The sequence below is a fragment of the Hoplias malabaricus genome, chromosome 1, assembly GCF_029633855.1.
Source record: "Hoplias malabaricus isolate fHopMal1 chromosome 1, fHopMal1.hap1, whole genome shotgun sequence".
NCBI classification, from domain to species: Eukaryota; Metazoa; Chordata; class Actinopteri; order Characiformes; family Erythrinidae; genus Hoplias; species Hoplias malabaricus.
The window spans coordinates 25,962,220-25,975,713 of NC_089800.1; the positions used below are offsets into that span (position 1 = coordinate 25,962,220).

Consider the following 13,494-nt stretch of genomic DNA (forward strand, 5'->3'; position numbering starts at 1 on the left):
TGTACATGTATGCATTTGCATATCACTATATAGATCAGCTATAACATTAAAGCTATTATCCTAATACCCTTGTGTCCCCCTGCCAAAGCAGCACAGAACGATCAAGGCATGGACTACACAAGATGTCTGTAGGAGTCCACTGGTATCTGGCACAAAGATGATAGCAACAGAACCTTTAAGTCTAGTCAGTTGAAAGGTGGGGTCTCTATGTTTCTCCAGCACATGAATGCCAAGAGCAAAGGTATCCCAACAGAACACTGTCCAGAGCATCACACAGCCTCTGCCTGCTTGCCTTCATCACATATTACAACCTTATTCCATTTCTGTCACAGGTAAACAAGGTTATTTTTTTTTTTAAAAAGAACTGGTTTGATTTGTAAAACAAATCGTTTATTACATGATGTAACGTCATCGGCACGTTGCTATGCAAATTAATACTCATTGTCCAGATAATTTGTTCCTTAAATCGAAATATTTCAGGTGCCCAAACTGCCCAGAACCATGTGCGATAAAAATATGACTCATGTGTTTACAGACAAAACCCTGACCTTAACCTCAATAACTTACAAGAAATGGATTTGCCCTTTCAGTTATAGACACAAAGTAAAAAGCACTTTAAACCAGGAGACAGTTTTTCTGTTCCTTCTCATGTTAGAGGTACTAAAACAAATATGCATATGTGGCCGCTCACACACACACACACACTTCTAAATTAATTAAATTTGCTTTGCCAACCTACACAAAAAACAGGAGGTAATTTAATTTGGAAATAATTCCTGACGGATCAGAGCAATTTGACACATAAAGGAGAGATCAGTACGGAGTGCTGTTAAAACACTTTGCTGGTTAGTTCCTGTTGAGGTAAAGAGAACTAATGCTAACACAAACAAAGCGCAGCATGGATGCACATCACAGACAAAATTGCTCTGTTTTTTTTTTTTTTTCAAATGTATTCTCTACTTTCCTAGAAAGCCTGAAATGTACACAGCAATAATGCAGCCAGTAATCACACCATTTACTTTTTCAAAAGACCAAACACATGCTGAGACCAGTGTGTTTTATGGTGCACTTTTCTGTGACTCAGGACGAGTGATAAGGGTCATAAAAGCAACCGGGACCATTATTAGATACGACTGTGATAGACACATAGAATTATATATTATTATTTAATCATGTAAACAATGCTTTTTAATATTTAAAACTGTCAAGAAAAAAACACAATCAATTACATGCTTAAGATGTACATTCAATTTTACATTTCTATTATTATTATTATTATTATTATTACTTGGATACAAATCAAATTCATAAGCATCTTATACACCTCTAATCTAACTAGTTTTTTTTTTCAATAATCAAACATAAACACCTGTCAGAGACGAGAAAGAACATAAAATAAAACCGCCTGTGTCACACAACACAGATATTAAAATAAATTAAATGGAATTGATTCTTGATTGAAATTCTAATGTACCATATGTTTATAAACCCTGTCTGCTTGTTTAAAAGCCCCTCAAAATCCACAAATAAAACAAGCTGATTGGACCTAATATGGACACACCTGCTCCATGTTTAATTCTATTGGGCTACTCCCAAGTTAAGCAGCCAATCGATGCCTCAATTAACAGCTGCTGATTGGCCATTGCCCAATGGAAAAACAACACTTGCTGTCATGGCAACCACTCAGCACCAGACATCTTAAAAGCAAAGGGAGCTAAACAAGTCACTGCAGGGCAGGGGCAGGTAAGACTAGGAGTGTGTCTTGACTGGACTTTTTTTTGTGCAAGTTGTTACTGCAGATAACATTTTCAGTAAAACACATTTTACTGAACACACACTTCTGTCTCTGTGTAGGGTACTCATTAAATTATGAATGATTCTGATGGTGGGCTATATATGACCCAACCCTACCTTTATTCTAGAAGTTACTCTTTTAAGTCAGTACCTGAAAATATAGCAGCACACATTTTCCAAACAACAGAAAGCAAGACTGGAGCTTGATTTTATCAAGTCTCTCAAAAACTAACATTTTAAACACTGTTTATGTATTTGGGATGGTTTTGGTGGTCTACCAGGTCTCATAAGGTTCATAAGAATCCCATTTTCACTGTGTAATTTATAGCTTTTCCCTCCCTTTTCTTTCCCCCATTCATACTGTATTATTTCATGTCAAATGTACTCAGAAATACCGCCTGAAAAGTGAATCACTTGCAAATAGTGGTAATACAATAAATAAAACATGGTCTCTGTCTTTGCTCTGGGTGTGTTCTGCTGAATATTATTAATTTAACATTGGATTTATTGAATTGGAAAACATCAAATATGATGAAAAAGTCGGTTACACAGACAAGATTTGTGTTCGTCTTTTGAGAATTGCTTCTTAATCATCTCATTTCAGGGTGAAATCCAGCTCTCTTCATTATTAAAGCTACATTATTTTCCTGGTCTTTACAGCTCCCTGAGAGTGTTTGGGCATATTACCAAAATTACACATCAACCTTTTAAAAAGAAATAATATAACCCTTATTTGACTGCTGAATCTCTCTCTCTCTCCATCTCTCTCTCTCCTTCTGAATGGAACATATCGATTTTGGCAGTGAGGCTGTGCCAATGATACAAGAGAGTTACTGGCTCAGAGAGAACTTCTGTCCATATCAGAGCCCCATAAGAGCAACAAATATCTGTTGATACTTAATCTCTCTGAATCACTGTCTGATTAATTCAGTAACAGCAGTGTCTAACACACCCATTCTCTACCTGTCTGAAACAGACACATGCCATTAGAACTGTAGAACATGGGTTCCACATTATGCACAATATTTAAGGGTGATTTCTGCCACTTTAAGGTACTCACATTATTGACACAGGCATTCAACTTTACAAATACAAGCATGTATTACCTCCAAGAGAAAAGGATTGGCAATACAATAGAACTCTCTAGAGCAGCTGCTCATAAGCTTTTACTCACATTACCCAGCACCAGGTGTTGGCTGAAAAAACTATGAAGCTTTAACATAAGAAAGAACAAGCTCTCACTATGTATACTCTGGACATTTTGGCCTGTCATGGGTTAGATAAATATATTGAAATTATTTTTTAAGTATTATAAGGACCCTGAATTTTTGTTTTTACCTGTTCAGTGAAATCTTTATGCAAATAATCCTCCTTCTTTTTTATTTCAAAATAAGAAATGCATATGGTGTTCCCGCCTTGCGCCCAGTGATTCTGGGTAGGCTCCGGACCCACCGCGGCTCTGAACTGGTTTCAGACAATGAAAGAATGAATGCATAATGCAGATGGTATGTGAATTTCCCCAAGTCAAAAAAAAAAAAAAAAGAATGGACTACAAACAAGCACTAACCAAGAGGCCCTTCAAACTGTAAGGATGACATTTTTATTACATTTTCTTTTGGTCTCGGCCTGTGTCCCTGTAGCTCTTACACCAGACTCTAACTATGAGTGATATTAAGATTTAAAAAAAATTGGTATGTAAGACAAATTTATTTATTTATTTATTTTGTTTTAATGTAGTGCCCTCTGGATGTTCTTGTGTTCTCTAAGACTTTTAAGTGCATTTATCCTTTAGTTTACATCCTTGAGTCTGAGTGGAGGCGGAGGGCAGGCCAAACGTTCTGTACAATAGACAAGTAGAAAAAGCAAGGGGGAGGAAAAGTGAGTTCTAAAAATATCCCCAGGATCCCACATTCTAGCACAGTGTAAATAGGTGCTTGGCTGTCTGTCAGGGGAAGCATCTGTGGGCACTTGTTACAGAGACACTAATGCCACCATCCATTCCATTTACTGATACTGCTCACACACACAAACACACACAGACACACAGAAACTAATGCAGTGTTAGGCAGGACATAATTACATAAAACCTAAATGTTCCGTGACCATTTTCAGCATGCAGCATACACTGAGAAAAGCCATGTATTATAGCTACCTGACTCAGATGTTTATCTGTTTTCCACATGAATAAAATATAATATATCAGAGCTATATAGAGCTTTGTGTTTTGTGTTATTGTTTTGGCTGCTCGTGTGGCTGTGACATATATTATTCATGCGGAACCTGGAACTCTGAGACCCCTAGTCACAGAGTAATTCTAGGAATTACTTTTATAATATATATATATATATATATTATAATATAATATATAAAATATCATATTATAATGTTGTTGAATACCACTTTATTGATATTTTCTGTTTCATTTGTTTGTTTGTGGGCTGGTTTTTGTTTGACTTTGTTTTTTTCATGGTACACTTTAAATGGGAGGAAACAAAGAAACAAGGACCTAGAATATTTTGACATGGCAATAGTGTCCCACAATATAGGAAGACTATTTAGAACTGCATTTAGAGTTACGTGTGTTCTAACATGTCTGAGCCTGAGGATGTATTGTTTTAAGACTGAAATGAATATGCCACTGCAGGTCCAATTCATTCTAGTCATAGGTTAAAAAATGTTAGATTCTTACATTAATCTCCAAATTAATCACCAAGTCAGCACCATGTATACGGAAGTTTAAATCTAACCTTAACCATCATTGAAGGTATTAACTTCACATATTTCAGGACAATAACAACACCTGAAATACTGGATGTTTATTGCATCAAAACTGCAGACAGTTTAGTCTGGCAAATTTTAAGGTAGGTCAACAGTGTCTCCTGAAAAATCCACTCAATGTTTCTGACTTTTGCAAAAAGTTGTTTTACACAGTGCTTCAGTTTATCCGTTTCCAGAGGAATACATCAGTTTGAACTGAATAGTGACCGAACAGAATAAAGAATTTATACAGATGTTATGAAAAATATCTGTGTCTGAACATCTGTCTCACAGGTGGATCCAAAATAGTAAACAAAGCCTAAAGCAGGCCCTACTTTTAAACTGCCATGTGAGAGAAATTGGTAAGAAATGGAGACAGGAAAAAATGTGCATCAGTCAACATTTTCCAGAGCCCTGATCTAAGCTGGCCTCTACGGCAGAGTGGTGAGAAGGAAACTGTTACTTAAACATCACCAGCTCAAAAGCCACCTGGACTTTATAGAAAAGCACCTGAATGATCCAGAACAATTGTGGTTGAAGGTGCTGTGGTCAGGGGAAACAAAAATAGAAGTGTTTGATGTAAAAGCTAAGCATTATACTTGGTACGGACACAGCAAAAAAAGAATGTCTGAGTCAGTATCATTAAAAACAGTGAAGTATGGTGGTGGTAGTATCATAATACCGGTTTACATCCCAACTGAAATTCCAAAAAGTTTGCTGCTGTGGATTTTCTTCAAGAACAAAGCATTAATGTTTTAAAGAGACCCTGCCAAATTCTGATGTGAGTGTTAAAAATGGCTGCCTTTAAGGGTGTGAATTTGTCAAGAGGATTAGATCAAATTTGCAGTCAATGAAACTAGTAGGAAAGCAAGCCTGGTCCCAAAACAAAATCACAGTGGGTGAAATAAGCATCAGAAAAAAAGGGTACTCACTAAGACACCTGCTCCCAAGAAAAACCCCATTCCATGAACATGTAAGCTCTGATACAGCTACGCCAATGCCTAAGGTCACCAGAGTCAAAGCCAAGAGTCAGATAATGGCTTTGGAGAAATGGAACTGTGTTGTATGCAGCAATTGAGCTCCATCCAACACCTCTGAGATGAATTTAGGGATCCAGAATTACCCAACTAACACCAGTATATGTTTATGTTTATGTATGCAACATAAGGCTCTTGAACCTTGTCCTGGTGTTCCCCCACTTGGCATATAGTGATTTCTTGCACTGACACACTTCCTGTAAACGAGGAAGGGATTGTTAATTAACTGATTAGCTGGAGGGCAATGAAAACACTGAAAGGTTAGGGGGTACTCCAGGACAAGGTTGGGAACCTGTGCACTGACCGTGTGTGGTTATTAAAAAAAATTAAATGAAATTTGCAGTTGGTGTACGGAATATCCCATGCTTTAATTGTTAATTTCCAGAGCATACCACAAGCAAACTAATAATAATAAAATTATTAAAAAAGCATGAGGTGATTTATGGAAGAGTGGTGCATTTCATGAACATTGTAAAATCAAGCATTTTCCCTTTGTGATACTTTAAAATTTATATTTAAATAAATGCATGTGTATAATAGCTGCCCTATTCTCTAGCAGGATTTCATATATTTTTGAGACATTAGAAAATATCCAAGCTCCTTAAACAGTATGCAAAGCACTATAGAGAAGTTAGTTAACATCGACTGACTAAATCATTCTACACTCAATGCCCATTTTAGCAGCTCCAATGACCCTACAGCAGCACTTTATAGTTCTACAATTACTATTAGTTCTACAATCTGTTGCTGTGCATAATTGTTGGCCCATTTTACACTGTTCTAGCATTATTATAGAGGAATTACTTGGTCTGTGGAGCACTCAGAACTGCAGTGACACTGACATGGTTGTGGTGTGACTGTGTGTTGCCTTGGTATGAGTGGATCAGACACAGCACTGCTGCTTGAGTGTTGAAACAAAGTAGATTTTTCCTGCCTTGACTGGTGGACTGGTGGGTTTTAAAACTTATGGTATGGCAACACACACTAACACATTACCACCACTACAGCGTCACTGCAGCGCTATGAATGATTCACCAGCCAAATTATACGAGATCTGTGTTGGCCTTTTGAGGGTCCTGACCAGAACAAGGAGAATGGGGCTAGCAAGGTATACAGAGCAATACATGTATGTAGCACTGGACATCTATATTGTTAGAGGAGTAGAAACAATAAAAAAGTGGAAAAACAGATTTAATATTTTGGCTGATAGGTGCGTATTTGGTTTCATGATATTATTGCCAAACTAGGCTTATTATCTCTTATTTACAGCTGCCTTAAACAAGTCCCGAATAAGCATGGGTCATAAAGCACCACCCTTCCTCATAGACACTGACATGATTGTATATATATTTTTATAGCAGAGTCATAAACTAATCTTAAAACTGTCACTGACTTTAGATTGGCTTCCATGAATCTGGCAAACTTCCTCATCTGGATAAATGAGGTCTGTGTTTTCTCTGTTACATACAGATGAAAGGAAATTATAAAACTGCCATCTACCCAGTGTTCCCACAAATATGTGGAAATAAATGACTCAACGAACTGTATAAGGCATCTGAACATTCTGACGTGTGTGTATGTGTGTTTTGTCCCTCAATCAGGAGCTTGCTTCACCTTTAAATTTTACACAGCTGCTTATCATATATGCTTTCTCAGACACCGGGTTGGGGGGGGGGGGGGGTTTGAAAGAAATCTTTATTGCTTATTAACAGCAAAGCAAAAAGGAAGAAAGTAAATAAAGAAAAGATCCAAAGGGGAAAAAAAAGATGACGGTGAAAAGGTCGCACCAAGATGAGAATTAGGGAAGGCTGGATGAGAAGAAAAAAGTGGAAGGAGAAAAGGGAGCTATGGAAACAGTGTGACTCAAGGAGTAAATAAGGAAGGAGACGACATAATGAGAGGAGCAAATGATGAAATGGGAGAAAATTAGCGCTCATAAAAACAAAACCCAAAGACAAAAAGGAAGCTGACTAAAAATGTGGCTTAGTTCTTCACACAGTCTCAGACGCTCTTGTGCCAAAAGTATATGGACACCTGCTTTTCCAATATTTCTTTTGAATAAGGGTTGTAATGTCACCCTCACTGGCAATAAATGTTATGCATCACTCTGAAGACCACTGTTCTTCTGCTCTACAGCCCAATGCTGAGGGATTTATACCCCTCTAGCCAACAGCAGGCTTTGAGAACTGTCACCGTACAGTTACTCATGTACAGTTACTCGAGTGTCCCATTTCATTTCATACTTTTCTATGGTGTATATATATATCAACTGTATTTCCACAACAGATGAACCATTAAGTCCATGAATACTCTAATTTTAAAAAAGCATTCTAGAACTCACTTAACGAATGGCAAGAGCAGTTTCAAAAAGATGGGAGTATGCTTTATAAATATCACATCTAAGCCCATCTGGACAAACGGATGTGTCCTGTTGGTTACACGGAAGGTCACAGGCCTACAGTCAAGAGTTTCTCTAGAGAAATGAACATGCAATTGCTCAAATGACCAATAATAACCCTCTCCACAATGCTAATCATCTTCAAAGCTGTAATAAAATATGCTTTCCTCTTGTTCGACTGGCTTTACACATTTGATTTTAAACAAGAGGTGTGTGCCAGCAATTACAAAGCAATCAGCCCTCAGTCGAACAGACTGAGAGGCGCTGGCTTTTTCTGAGTCACAAAATCAGATCTTTTTTTTCTATCATACGCAATGGCCCAGGTGTTTTCCATTACAATTACGCCCAACCTATCACACGCACCAGTGAAAAGGCCCATTTATTTTCATCAAGGAGAGTGACTGGTTGTTGTATTGTACTGAGGATGCTAGGCTGAAAAGAGGAACATTTCTGTGCAGGTCGGAAAGGTGACTCAAATTGTGTTCATTACACTTTAAAGTCTGTATGGACCTTACAGTCTGGGCCAATGCAAATAGGGGCACATGTGGTGGCTGTAAACACAAACCATGCCGTGTGTTGGTTGTTTAAATATGAACTAATGATTAGACAAGGAGAGGAACATTTGGCCGAAAAAGTTAATGTTTGCACTACACTTGAATGATATCTGCCATCTGAATGCAAAAATCCCTTGGCCTAAACTCCTCCTACTCTCTTATAAATACAAAAGCAGTATAAAGTTCTTGGGAAATGATTTAATGGTGTAGAACTTCAACATTAGGAGGAGGCTCTATAAACTATACAGAGCTGTCATTCTGATGAATACCATTTACTACAACTGTTCTCACTGACCCCTACATCCTTCTGCATTGCTGCATTGTTGAGTTGAAGCAAAAATATAGCCTATAATCTGAGGGGCCCTAAGGAATAATTTGAAAACCACTGCTTTTCCTTTTTTGAAAGCCTTTTTAATGGGAAGGGGGAAAAAGTACATTTTTAAGAGTGTAACCCCAAAGAGATTCAGGCTCACTGGGTGTTGGTGGTGTGAGGTAAAGTGGGGGCAGACATAATAAGAGTTGAAAAAGTCCAGTCCCCTTAGAGAGACTCCTACAAACAGCTTTTACTCAACTCCCTCATGTCTGCTGCCTGCTCTGGCTGGCACCCCACTGGAAAGAACAGATGAACAACACTTGCTCTTTTCACTTGTTCACTTTTGTTGCCTTTCCTCACTTTCCACATAGATTCTCCCTGGAGACACCCGTTGTGAGCATCTCTATGGCCACTTTTGTATGAGGGTTATCCATTACCACTCATCTTGGAGTGACAGATGCACACCTGTCCACTCCAGCAAAGTGGCTGTTAATGTCATTTCCTTTTCTCTCTAAAAATATGCTTGTTTTTTTTCTGTCCATTTAACTTCCACGGACCCATTTACCATAGTTTCTAGCACAATTTTGGGCGGCACGGTGGCTTGGTGGTTAGCACGTTCGCCTCCCAGCGCTGGGATCTTGGGTTCAAGTCCCATCTGGGTGGAGTTTCCATGTTCTCCCCGTGTCTGCGTGGGTTTCCTCCGGGGGCTCCGGTTTCCTCCCACAGTCCAAAAACATGGAGGGTAGGTGAATTGGCTTCTCTAATAACTGTCCTGGTGTGTGAATGAATGTCTGTATGTGTGAGCCCAGATATGGATTGGCGCTCTGTCCTGGGTTAAACCCTAGTGCCCGATGCAGTCCTCCAGGTGGACGGTCGTTTCTGGTTGAGAGTACGCTGTGCGCGTTTGGCTGCCGCTTCTCGCCAGTGTGTGTGAATTGAGCGTTCTGAGCAGTGTAGTTTGTAAAGCGTCCTTGGGTGTCTAGAAAGGCGCTATATAAGTGTAACGATAATAATAATAATAATAACAATTTGGGACAATAAACACAGACCAGCACAAATTCAGTGACCTACAACCCAGCCCAGGGGCTACTCAACAAAGAAGCATTTCTTAGCTAGCCAGTTAACCTAGGCCCAAAATCAAGCCTGTCCAACAGGAACAGAGCTAAGGGTGATACCTGTTGGAAAGGCCTCAACTGAGAAATCCTGCTTTGTGGAATGCTTCAAGTCCAGTGTTTTTTAATCTAGGCCCTGCATCTTCAGTGACCTTCCTGCTCCACAACTGATCCAGCTGATTGCTTATTTAGCTGGCCTTTGTCAAGTTTAAGATGTGCTAGAACAGGGAAACCTCTAGTCTTGGACTGTGGAGAATTTCCATTCAGAAAACTAGGACCAGGACTAGGCTTAATTCCAATTTGGGAAGTGCAGGATTACTCCAGGACAAGGGTTAGAAAAGTACATCAAGTTGTTAGAAATGAATATTTACAGCTAAACAACCAGTCTCTTTACAAACAAGCGTGGAAGGTTACTTTATAAACACTGCATGCTGTAAACAAAGAGCCTTGAAAAGGTTAAAGAACACTCAGAGAGTAAAAAGAGTCAATGACAAACAAAGGTTTTTCTTAGATCAAGCCAAGCACCACTGAGGAGCCTTGGTTCCTTTAGTGTTCAAGCACTTTCCCAAGAAGAGAAACTGAGCAGACAAGGTGCTGAAAGAACAGAGTAGTTCACCCACCGCTCCTTCTCTCCTTTCTCCTTCTCTCTTTCCTTGTGCCTCCTGGACTTGTGCAGTAGTCCAATGAGAATAACCGCCGCCCGGATGCCGGCCTTCTTGGACTGGACATTGGCTCCGGATTCAGACATGCTGCCTGGCCCTGGTGCTGGTCAGCAAGCCGCTGCGCCCCAGTCTTTAGACCAGGGCTGTGTTCCACTGGCGTAACACAACAAACCTCTGCACCACCGGCTGTGAAAGTGTGCATCTCCGTCCACCTCTCACTCTCCTCTCCCTCTCTCCTTTCCTCTCTTGCACCCTCCTTCCACAGCTCTCACTGCCTGCCCCTGCCTGCACCTGATAGGAGGCTTCTAATACTAGCTCCACCCTCTTCCTTGCCTCCCCTACATCTCTAAGCTGAACACTCCTCCCCCTGCTCCACTCAAGCTGTATTTGTTTCCATCTGTGTGCTTTTCTGGCCTGCTGTCCTCTCTGGAGCTGGGACCTTTCCTGTTGATAAAAGAATGTGCTCTCTCTCTCTCTCTCTACCATGTCAGTAATGCACCTCAAGTTCAGGTTTTCATCTTAACTGTCGTTCACTTTCTTTCTCTCCTTTCCATTCAGATCAAAGCCTTGAGCTCTGACTAGAAGCATTGTGTGCTGCGGCATCACAAAGAGTTTTCAAAGAGGGCATTTGGAGACAAAGGTGAATGTTTCTGACATGCATCTCCTTCCACAAGCTCTGGGTGAGTGGTGTGGTGGATAAAAGCCTAGCTACTCTATTTTGTGTTGTGTTTGGTAAACACCAGTCTGTCTGATTCCTTCTTCATCCTCTTCTTCTGCGGCCATTTGTCTTTGGGCCTTTTGTGCGCCCCCTGAATGATGGAGGCATCCCTTTCTTTTTGTTTGCGATGACCCTCTGGTTCCAGATGGTCAGTTTAGTGGTTCATCAGAGCCTTCTTTCAGTCTCCATGTGTTCTAATCTCTGAACAACTGCCACTCTAAGTCCTGTGGAGTTTGGGACAGTGCCACATGAGCCTTTGCATGTGACTTTGCCCTTCTTTTTCCTGCAAAACCTGCTAGGTTTCAAACACCACCATGATAAGCTGTTAGGAAACAGGCCAGAATACACTGAGAAAATCAAGTAAAATACTCTACTAATATCAACAGCGTAGACTTTGTCATACCACAAACACTCTGAGTAATTCAAAGGCCACTGACATGGAAAAATCGAGAACTCAGTATTCAGTATACAGCCACACAGCAGCTGAATTAATAATAAGTTTGGTAAACTCAGTTAAAGTTACATTTAAAAGTTACACTTCTTAGTATTTTTTACATTAAAATTACAGCTTCAAAATCATTGTGATGCTTCACTGACCTGTAACAGGGAAAATAGGGCCTCTGTGAATGCTACTCCGGGCTCAGCACTCTAGGAACAGCAACTATGTAACATTAGGACCTCACTACATCCCCCTCCCCTTTGATTGAAAAGTGAATAACATTATGCAACTGTAGAGGGAGCCCAGGAGCAAAAATACCACATCTTACCCATTCATTCATTCATTCATTATCTGTAACCCTTATGCAGTTCAGGGTCGCGGTGGGTCCAGAGTCGACCTGGATTCATTGGGCGCAAGGCAGGAATACACCCTGGAGGGGGCGCCAGTCCTTCACAGGGCAACACAGACACACACACTCACACATTCACTCACACCTACGGACACTTTTGAGTTGCCAATCCACCTACCAATGTGTGTTTTTGGACTGTGGGAGGAAACCGGAGCACCTGGAGGAAACCCACGCAGACACAGAGAGAACACACCACACTCCTCACAGACAGTCACCCGGAGGAAACCCACGCAGACACAGGGAGAACACACCACACTCCTCACAGACAGTCACCTGGAGGAAACCCACACAGACACAGAGAGAACACACCACACTCCTCACAGACAGTCACCCGGAGCAGGTATCAAACCCACAACTTCCAGGTCCGTGGAGCTGTGTGACTGCGACACCTTCGTGCTGCACCACATCTTACCTAGTCTCCTTTAAATGCAAAATCATAGACGAACCATGTTTGGTGATCAACTGAACTTTTTCGATGGATGTCCCAAGCTATGGCTGCCTTCATGTCTTACTGAAGAAGCATGTACTATCTTTGACCACACAGACTCTGTGGCATCATGTGACTGGGGACACCTAGCTACAGAGTGGAATTGGCAGTGACTGAACTGGGGGGAAAAAAAATAGAATGATTACGCTTCTCAAGGATGTTGAGCCTTCACTGTCATGTTGAACTGAGGTGCAGTATGTTTTGATCAGGGATGTGCAGGGCAAGTGTCTATGGAGACATAATGAGTGATGGATATGGGTTGAGATGTCTCTAAGGAATGATTAATGGTATCCCTCTGGGACTGCCACAGGGAGAATAAGATATGATCCACATTTGTCTATCATTTTACAATGATTGCTGGATGGAGGTGAACAAAAGGAGAAACATAAATGGGAGGGCAGCGATAAAGCATTTAAAATATTTTAGTCGGAAGGCCTGGGCAGTGAAAGCCCATGGAGACACAAACACACACACACACACAATGTGCATAATCTCACACCCTACCTCCCAGTTTCCCTTTAGTGCGTAATACACACACACACCTCTCCACCCCATAGGAAATCACCTGACAAAATCTCCTTCTAAGCATCCTCAACACACACTTCTTATTGCCTCAGTGCATCCCACACACACAACTACATTCCCAACTCCCAATTGTCCCATCAGCTCCCAAAAGGATCCAAATACACACACACACACACATTATATATATATATATATATATATATATATACACAGTCCCCCTCACCCACTCAAAAGTCTTTGTCAGCTACCGTCACACATAAGGTGTCTACTAAAGCTGTGTCATACATCA

The 13,494-nt window shown here is 40.5% G+C and overlaps 1 protein-coding gene across 6 annotated transcripts in view; it reads right to left on the reverse strand.

The window, feature by feature from the left end:
- rap1gap2a (RAP1 GTPase activating protein 2a) overlaps positions 1-13,494 on the reverse strand; it is an 80,572-nt gene that overhangs the window by 36,455 nt on the left and 30,623 nt on the right. For 5 of the 6 annotated variants that reach the window (XR_010800352.1, XR_010800351.1, XM_066660603.1 and 2 more), the window contains exon 1: positions 10,586-10,840. The exons of the other annotated variant lie outside the window; for it this stretch is intronic. Coding sequence is in view for 3 of the 5 variants with exons in the window: in XM_066660603.1 (XP_066516700.1) it covers positions 10,586-10,713 (128 nt within the window). In the remaining 2 variants the exon portion in view is untranslated. Of the gene's footprint in view, positions 1-10,585; positions 10,841-13,494 lie in introns of those variants that run through there. 6 annotated transcript variants of the gene reach the window in all.